Source organism: Dasypus novemcinctus, chromosome 15 (genome assembly GCF_030445035.2).
Source record: "Dasypus novemcinctus isolate mDasNov1 chromosome 15, mDasNov1.1.hap2, whole genome shotgun sequence".
NCBI lineage: Eukaryota > Metazoa > Chordata > Mammalia > Cingulata > Dasypodidae > Dasypus > Dasypus novemcinctus.
In genome coordinates this window covers 39,006,919-39,016,032 of record NC_080687.1, presented here as the reverse complement: position 1 = coordinate 39,016,032, position 9,114 = coordinate 39,006,919, and the positions used below count along the sequence as shown (strand labels likewise).

The 9,114-nt window shown below is 42.1% G+C and overlaps 1 protein-coding gene across 1 annotated transcript in view; it reads left to right on the top strand.

Moving 5' to 3' along the window:
• Window positions 1-379: 379 nt before the first annotated feature.
• HS6ST3 (heparan sulfate 6-O-sulfotransferase 3) overlaps window positions 380-9,114 on the top strand; it is a 748,085-nt gene continuing 739,350 nt past the window's right edge. Inside the window, exon 1 of the mRNA XM_058276492.1 lies at window positions 380-1,146. Coding sequence (XP_058132475.1) covers window positions 434-1,146 — 713 coding nt within the window. The 5' untranslated portion in view covers window positions 380-433. The remainder of the gene's footprint in view (window positions 1,147-9,114) is intronic.

Sequence of the window (9,114 nt, the reverse complement as noted above, 5' to 3'; positions counted from 1 at the left end):
AGCCCCCGCTCTCGCGTCCGCAGATTCTCCGCTTCCCAGCTGCCCCGGGGAGGTCCAGGACCAGAGCCCCGCTCCCCAGCGCCTGAGAGGCTGCGAGCCGGCCGCGGGATGCTCTGCTTCGCCTGAGAGCGCCGCGCGGCGCCGCGCTCGGGCGGGAGCACCGCGCGGACAGAGCCGGGCGCCCCCGGGAGTACAGGGCGCCCCGCGCTGCAGCCGCGCGCCTCGGCGCCGGCCTCCCCCGCGTCCCTCGCAGATCCCGGCTCTGCGGGTGCGCGAGGGCCGTGAGGCCGCCTGTCAGCTGCACGCCTCGGCGTCAGGGGCATGGAGGAGCGGCGGGCTCCGAGCCGCGCCCCGGAGTCCCCGAAACTTCCGAGCGGGCGCCGGTCCGTGCCGCTGCCGCCGCCGCTTCGCCTGCTGGCCTGAGAGCGGGACCATGGATGAAAGGTTCAACAAGTGGCTCCTGACGCCGGTGCTCACTCTCCTCTTCGTGGTCATCATGTACCAGTACGTGTCCCCCTCCTGCACCAGCTCCTGCACCAACTTCGGGGACCAGCCCCGCGCCGGGGAGGCCGGTCCGCGCGCCGCCGCCCCGGGCCCCGCCCGCCGGGCACAGGCGCCGCCCGAGGAGTGGGAGCGGCGGCCCCAGTTGCCCCCGCCGCCCCGGGGCGCCCCCGAGGGGTCTCGGGGGGACGCGGCGCCTGAGGACGAGGAGGAGGAGCCGGGGAACCCGGAGCAGGAGGAGGAGGAGGAAGAGGAGGAGGAAGAGCCGGACCCTGAGGCCCTGGAGAATGGCTCACTGCCCCGGTTCGTGCCTCGCTTCAACTTCACCCTGAAAGACCTGACCCGCTTCGTGGATTTCAATATCAAAGGGCGCGACGTGATCGTGTTTCTTCACATCCAGAAGACTGGGGGCACCACGTTCGGCCGCCACTTGGTGAAGAACATCCGGCTGGAGCAGCCCTGTAGCTGCAAAGCGGGCCAGAAGAAGTGCACCTGCCACCGGCCGGGCAAGAAAGAGACGTGGCTCTTCTCTCGCTTCTCTACTGGCTGGAGCTGCGGGCTGCACGCCGACTGGACTGAGCTCACCAACTGCGTGCCGGCCATCATGGAGAAGAAGGACTGTCCCCGTAACCACAGCCACACCAGGTACTGTCCCCTGCCCAGTCTCGCTTCTTGCCGTCTCCCTGTTCCTCTCCCCTGAGTCCCAGTCCTGCGGGAGCCGCGCTCCCGCGGCGTGCCAGTGGTTCCCCGCATCTTCCAGCGGTTGAGGCAGAGGCTTTAGTAGAGGGTAAGAAGCCTCTGGATAATGCTCTGGCCTTGAACTCACTCCTCTTCCTCCCCTGCTATCCCCCCCGCCCCCCCATTCACCTTCAAAGGTGTCCACAGCCCTTGTGGATAATCCTTCCTGGCGCCTGGCGCGGTGTGGCCTCCTTCAGACAGGACGTTTGAAAAACCTCACCGAATGGCCTGTCAGCGCGCGCGGGGTCTGGGTTAGACCAGCGAGGTCGCATCTTTTACTTAAGTTCTCTTGTGAGTGGAATCCCGGGGCAGAGGTAGCTGGAAGTAGAAAGGCAGGACAGGAGTTTTCCACGAATGGTGATAACCCAAGGAAAGTATAATCCTTCCATACGTGGCGCTTGGATGGATGCCTACCAGATCAGGAAACAATTCTTTTGATGCCGCTTTGAAGATAGAAGTTCAAATTCCTGCTCATCCTTGATAACCCTAATTCTGGACATGGTCTTTCTTGCCGAGCAATGCCAGGATTTGGACTCATGCTGTTCTCAGGAAGATATCCACTACCCCCCTCCCCAAGCCATTCCATCAACTCATTCTAAAAGTATTTATTGAGTGCCTACTGTGTGACTGACAGTGTGCTAAGCAGATACAAAGATAAGATCCCTTTCTTTCTGCATGGACTAAATTCCTCCTTTTTTTTTTTTTTAATAGTAATGCTGCTGAGAATTAGGAAAGTTTGAAATCTTAATAGCCAATGAAACTGCTTACATTATTAATATCCTTTGAGAGAGGCATGGGCTTAAGAATTTGGTTGAATATTCTTCCTGCCCATTACAATTTGAAGATTAATCTGACATGCTTGCTCAAGGGACTAAAATATTAAAAGCTTGGAACACTGGTTTATTGAAGGGTTTAATCTCAAAGGTTTCAAATAATTTGATGTAAGAAAATAGGAATTTAAAAACACAAGCTCAATATGTTCATATCAGATAGCTTTTGCATTTGACATTATGAAAAAGCTTCATTTACTGGACTCCACCCAGATTCAGGAATTCACCACCACTGAAGCATCTAATTCAACTTCATTTCTCCAAGAATGAGCAAAATATCATTATGGGACGTTTTTCCTCTGGCAGGTTTTCAAATACTTTCCCTCCTCCCTGCTCCTTTCCCTGTTTAATAGAAAGTGGTTAGAATACGAAACTGGTTGGAGTTGAAATGAAGGCATTATGTTCCTTTTTTGATATATTTTTAGGATCTTTTACTTTCAAAGATTTGTAATTGTTTATTTTAGGTACCGACACTCTATTTCAGCTTAAAGAAGTTTTGCAATTATTTCTTCCAAACTTCCTAACACATAAAATGATCTTTTCAGTGTGAGACAATATCTGCTGTATTTCATCATTCCATCCAGCATTGTAGTCTTTATATTTAGACCTTTACATATCAATTCCTGACTGACCCCAAAGAGTTTCCTAGTCTCCTTCCCAACTTCTATTCCATTAGAAACTGGAGACATTGATTATCACATGGAAACTTCTAATGACTCTTCAGTAGGGGTCAGCATTATTTTCTACCAATGTACTTAAAAGTCTTAGTGAATAAATGAAGACTTTGGGAGAATTAGAATAGGACTTGGAATCTTAAAATAATTGGATTTTTGCTTAGTGATGAAATGGTGCTCCTCTACAGACCCTGCATAGACTATGAGCACTAAGGTCTCTTTTCTCCAAGAGATACCCAATAACGCTCTACTTTGTGATGTAGGAGAATTCCAGGTTGGCTACTTAAATATATGGTTTCTATTGCACAAGCTATTTTCTTTGTTCAGCTCTAGACCGCGAACATTCATTTCTGCCTGAATCACAAGTCGTCAGATAATCATGTTGCACTGGTTTGCTTTTTAAAAAAATTAATTTCTCAATTTTGTGATAGTATTATTTGTCCTACTTTTAATAATCCTTCTTCTTTTTCCTCTTCACCTTCTGTCCTCTTCTCAATACTTCTCAATTTATTTTTCTTTAGATACTATGAGGGCATTGTTATGGTTTATGTGAGATGCCCTACATTAAAAGCAATAGGAAAGAAGTTGAAAAAATGTTAACAGTACTGTCTTTCTAGGAGAGAAGATTGAATTAGTTGTCTGTCATTGTAATGTCTGTAGCATTCTACAGTCATCTAGACTAGCCTGGATAATAGAGGGTACATTTCCACAATGTAAAATGGCAGACAATCTATTGCAAAATAATGAGAACAAGGTTCTACTTCAAAAAGGGCTGACTCTAAGCAAAACTGAGAGGAAGATCATGTTGATTTCAGTTTCTTAGTCTCTCTGCATTTAGTCCCCCATGTTACCTCTCCTCATTTCACGTAGGGATCTGTGACCCGGATCACGTAGTGGGTAAGTGAGGATTCTGGAGTCAGATGGATATGGTTCTTGTATTTACCAGCTGTGTAACAAGAGCCTCAGATTATTTTTCTTTGCAGTGTAGAAAATAATCAGTACCTCCCTCATAGGGGTGTTAAGAGAACAAAATGAGCTAATGCATGCAAAATGCTTAGCACAGAATATTTGCTGGTATACAGTAATATGTAATATGGCCCATATGGTAATACTATGCTTGTAAATAGTACTTAATATGCTGGTATATAGTAATACTTAAATATCAGTTGTTAATTGTAGTACTGTTTTCTCTATTCAACGCCTTTTTTTTTTTTTCAGAATCTGAGGTCAGTCCCTAGAGCAGCTTTCTGTCAATGAATCACCTTAATTTTTAGAGATGCCATTTTATGGTTATTTGTACTGAAGCAGAATTCTAAGTTTCAAAGTAAACTGTGGACATTTGGGCATCAGCCACTGCAAGGGGGAAACAGGGATGGGAGGGCACAGAATATAATTTGATTATACATTCTATTTGTCATAAGAAAAGCTCTCTGGCATGGTGAGAGAGGAGGTGGGAATATCTAGGTCCAAAGGCAGAAGTTGGAAGTCTGCTCTGAAATCAGATGTATGGCACACTTGAAGGAATCATTTGTATGGATTAGATGGGCCATGGCGGGGCAGGGCTCCAGGGCTGGCAATTTGGATCTAGCACAGAAGGATTTTCTGACTACAGTAATCCCAAAGCAGCTAATAGGAAGATGACACATGAATGACCTCTTCTCATGATACTGATGATTTTTCCCATTCTTTTTCTTTTTCTTTTTACCAATTATTTCTTTGGTAGGCTATTCTTTCTCACTATCTTGGTTTCCTTTCTTATTACTATATATTTCCCCCCTATATCTGCATGTTCAGATCTTGAGAAGACTCCTCTTTACCCTTGTAGAATATGATTAGAATCATAGCATTTTTGATGGAAAAAGTCCAAAGAGATAAGGAGGTCCCACTATTTTACATGGCAAGGGTTAATCTGAGCCCTTAAAGAGGCTAAAAGCTTTGTCTGTGGTTTCCCCAGGGAATTAGTGTCTTCATTTTGGTATTTTGCATTCAATTGCATTACTTATCTTCTGTTTGCTATGAGAAATATAGCAAGGAGTGGCTTAAGCACCTACCTTGTGCCAGATACTATGCCAGTTCTGAGTACAATTTTGAGCAGTGCCAGCCCTATGGAGCTTAGGCTGCTAGCTAAGACAGGTCTTAATTTTCTTTGGTGAGTATCACTCCCATTCTTAAATAATACTGGGAAGAAATTCCATCTCTGTCCTTTCAAAAAGTGGGATGGCAGCTTTTCTCTTTAATGATCCTTATTCCATTGTCCTTGTTAGAGTAGATGGAATCTTGTGGGTAACATATTTAGAGGATTCTTTTGTGTTGCAAGTAATATAGAGCTAACTCAAACTCGGTTCAAACAGAGGTGAATTATTGGATTAGATAACTAGAACACAGCAAAATCAGGGGTAGACGTGGTTTCAAGAATAACTGGAACTGACAATTTAGGGTCTTTTCCCCCTTACTCTTTGTATATTGGCCTCATCCAATCAAATTGGATCATTCATGAAATGGGGAAATGCTCTTTACGTCTAATAGTTTCATAAGCAGAGAGGAAAACAAACCTACTCCCAGATCTAATTTGAAATCTTGGGGAATGGCTCAGATTAATCCAGCTTGGATCTTGTGCCCACCCCTTCAACCAATCAATGTGGCCAGGGAGATGAGGCCCTTCCTTGGACCCGCCTTGTGTGGGACTCTTGATCTTGTGTGAAATCAATTATCAGAAGAAGGAAAACTAGCATAGATACAGCTTTTGGATGCACCATTGGTTATGGACAGTCACTCTAGTTGTATCAGTTATAGGTGTCAAAAATTAGAAAGAAATGAATCTTCAGATCTCTTTTTACATTCTATTTTAGGAAGATTTTAAAAGTCACACTACAACTCCAATTTAATTGCAGCATCTGCAAACCAAATCATATGAGAATTAATTGAACAAATTGGTAATATTCGATGAGTTGGTAGAAAAAAATAAGGAGAGACATAATGGTTGTTTTAAAATGCTCAAAGGAAGATGTGGAAGGTGGAGAAGACTTGTTCTATATTGCCCCCAAAGGATAGATAGAACTAAAATACATGGATGAGAAGTGATAGGATAAGGATTTCAACTCATTGCATGAAAGAACTTCATAAAATTTATAACTGTTCAAAATGAACATGAACTGTTTTTTGAAGTCGTGTGCTCCCCAAGAATGAAAATTTTAGGAGTGACTGGGTAACCACTGATGTTGTAACTGGAATTCCTTCCTGGCAAAGTGCTTGTCGTAGATGGCTTTTTCTTTTAAAGTTTTTTTTTTTAAAAGATTTATTTATTTATTTCTCTCCCCTTCCCCACTCCACTCCCCCCCCCCCCCAGTTGTCTACTCAATGTAATCTTCTGCGACCGCGTCTATCCTTATCAGCAGCACGGGAATCTGTGTTTCTTTTTGTTGAGTCATCTTGTTGTGTCAGCTTTCCGTGTGTGCAGCGCCATTCTTGGGCAGGCTGCATTTATTTTGCGCTGGGCGGCTCTCCTTAGGGGGCGCCCTCCTTGCGTGGGCGCCCCTACGCGGGGGACACCCCTGCGTGGCAGGGCACTCCTTGGGTGCATCAGCACTGCGCATGGGCCAGCTCCACACGGATCAAGGAGGCCCCGGGTTTGAACCATGGACCTCCCATGTGGTAGGTGGATGCCCTACCCATTGGGCCAAGTCTGCTTCCTTTTTTAAAGTTTTATAGTTCTAATCTATGCTTTCTTCAGGGTATCTTTCTTCTCCCATTTTCTGCCCCATACACAGAAGAAGAAAAAAAGGATTATAAAGGAAGTAGTCAGTTCTCAAGATTTGTAAATATTTCTACCGAGAAAACTTTTGGTAACTCACAATTTGATGTTATGAGCTGTCCAGATTAACTATTTTACACATTCAGGGTCAAAAGCAATAAATAGTTCCTGTGTACTGTAATAGAATGTGTACTTCTTAATAGTATAAAAAGCTAAGATGAAAGTATGGAGCAGGTGTAGCTCAGTGGTTGAGCACCTGCTTTGCATGTATGAGATCTGGGGTTCAATCCAGGTACTTTTTTTTTTTCCAAAAAAAGCAAAGATGAGAAAATATAACATGACTTGCCCCAAAATACCATAACCACTTTGAAACATCATTTGGTTATTGCTTTTCCTTTAGACAGCAAGCTAAAATATATAAGGAGGCTGCAGGGCTCTGTTTAAAAAGACTATCTAGACTATTATGGCCTGTTTTGCTTTCTAAAGCATAATCTGTTTGATATCTCTTCTAATTAGAAATGTTGAACTGCAGAGGAGGTTAATTTTTACAATAAGGTTTGTGTGCAATGTAAAACTGAGGAGAGAAGAGATTGTTCTGTCTATATGCCATATCCACTTAAATGTTTATTACAGGGTCTCTTAAAGTATTGCTTCTGGTTCAAATCACTAGTATTTGCTATAAGTCAGAATGTGGTTGAATTAAACCCATTCACTTTTTTCAGTTGTGAAGATATAAACTCAAAGCAGAAATGTAATAGATGATTTATTATTCTCTTCTGCCTTTTCTTGCTGCTAACTTTGGAGTTTTTGACTGGGTTGATTTTAGAGAAAAGGAAATGTTTGCCTAGTAATTAGAAGTTAGGTAAATTTAGCCACCAACAACATGGATTTCCTTAATCTTAGATTCTTATATTATTATTCCCCAAAGCTAATCTCATTTTGACTAAAGACAATCAAAAGCTTTGATAATAAATTAAACAGGTTAATTGAGACTGGCAAATCTTAATGATTTTCAGAGCCACAAAATAAATGATTGGGCCAAAAATAGGTTCTGTATGAAAATAATTAACTGAAACCAAATGAATATGTTGTAGTAACCAATTATCTTGTTTTTTGGTTTGTTAAATCATGGATATGATGTATAAATTCTCTGTTGGTTTTAATTGACTACTATAGCTTTGTTGTAAGTCATAACTAAACATTTATTTAACTATGTGTTAGGAAATATATCGACATTTGTTAACTTAGACAATACTATTTGTTTGCATCTTCCTTAAATACAGTTGTTCAGTAAAACACATAAAGTGCCCAGAGCAGAGATTGACCTATAAAAGATACTCAATAAATGTATGTTTTAGCTTAACTTTCAAAAATATAAGCATAATTGACAAGACTGGGGTCATTTAAAAGATGGAATTATCAAAAATTTTGTATTATGTCTTTGTTATTTCAGGGGCAGATTCTTATTGTTAGTAGTTCCTTTTCATAACTAGTAAGTTAGCCAGATGTCAATTGCCCCCCTCCCCATTCTTCAAAAGAGAAATATGGAGGCCAGGGCTCACTGAACAATTCAAGGAGGTTTGTCCCATTAGACTATGTGACAAAAATCAGAAATTCCTTTGGGTACAAACATATGTGTTTGCTTCGTGGGAAGGTTAATCCTATCTTTCATTCTTACCTCAGAATAAAATTAGACTAAAGTGAGAGGATGGGAACTTTGCTGGGGGTGGGAGGGTGAATGAAAGACAGATACATCATACTGACTCTGGGCTGCTACTGGCTGGAGATTATGATATTGGGGAATAATGGGAGGAGAAAAGTGCTAAAGAAAACCTGGAGGAAACCGATGACAAGTTTATCAGCCACTGAAAACCTGGAGGCTGTGATGATGTCCAGTGTGTGACTGTAATTAAGTTAATGCTTAAAAGCCTAGATTTTGAAACTAGATTTTAATCTGATTCAACCTACTCTGCACTTCCTTTTCCTTCTGTGTAAAAGGGGAGTAATAATAGTACTCTCTTGTGAACACAGCCTGAGAGAAAGTGAGGTAATCATATAAGACTTAGCTATTATTATATTCTTGCGGATTCATCATATATATACATGGTATTTTGTGTAAAGATAAAATTATAGGTAAACCTGTCCTGTTCTTTATGAATCTGGAACTTTTCATTCTGAGTAATGCAAAATAGAACATGTAAGCTGTGATGGAAAAGAAAAGCCATAAATGATATATGTAAATGTTGATTCTTAGCTTATTATGGACACTCGGACATTCAACGAATGCTTTTGAATAGACACTTGCAGTTCTTTTTTCAGCATACCATTTTATTTTTATGGAGAATTAATGAAATAGTAATAAAATGCTTAAACACATACAATTAAGTTCATAAACGAAGCGGTGCTACAGTGAAATTGAATTAGTTGCCTGTGGGCACATAAACATTTGTAGTTCACTGCTATTATTAATATCTTACCATGCTTTTATTGGTAAGGACTGTGTCATTTGTTTTTAGAACCTTCCTTTTAACACTATGTTTACATTTGCCTCTTCATTCTAGTTTCTTTATAAACACGAGGAGGTAGAAATGCTAGCCACCTTGATGTCCTTGGGTATTTA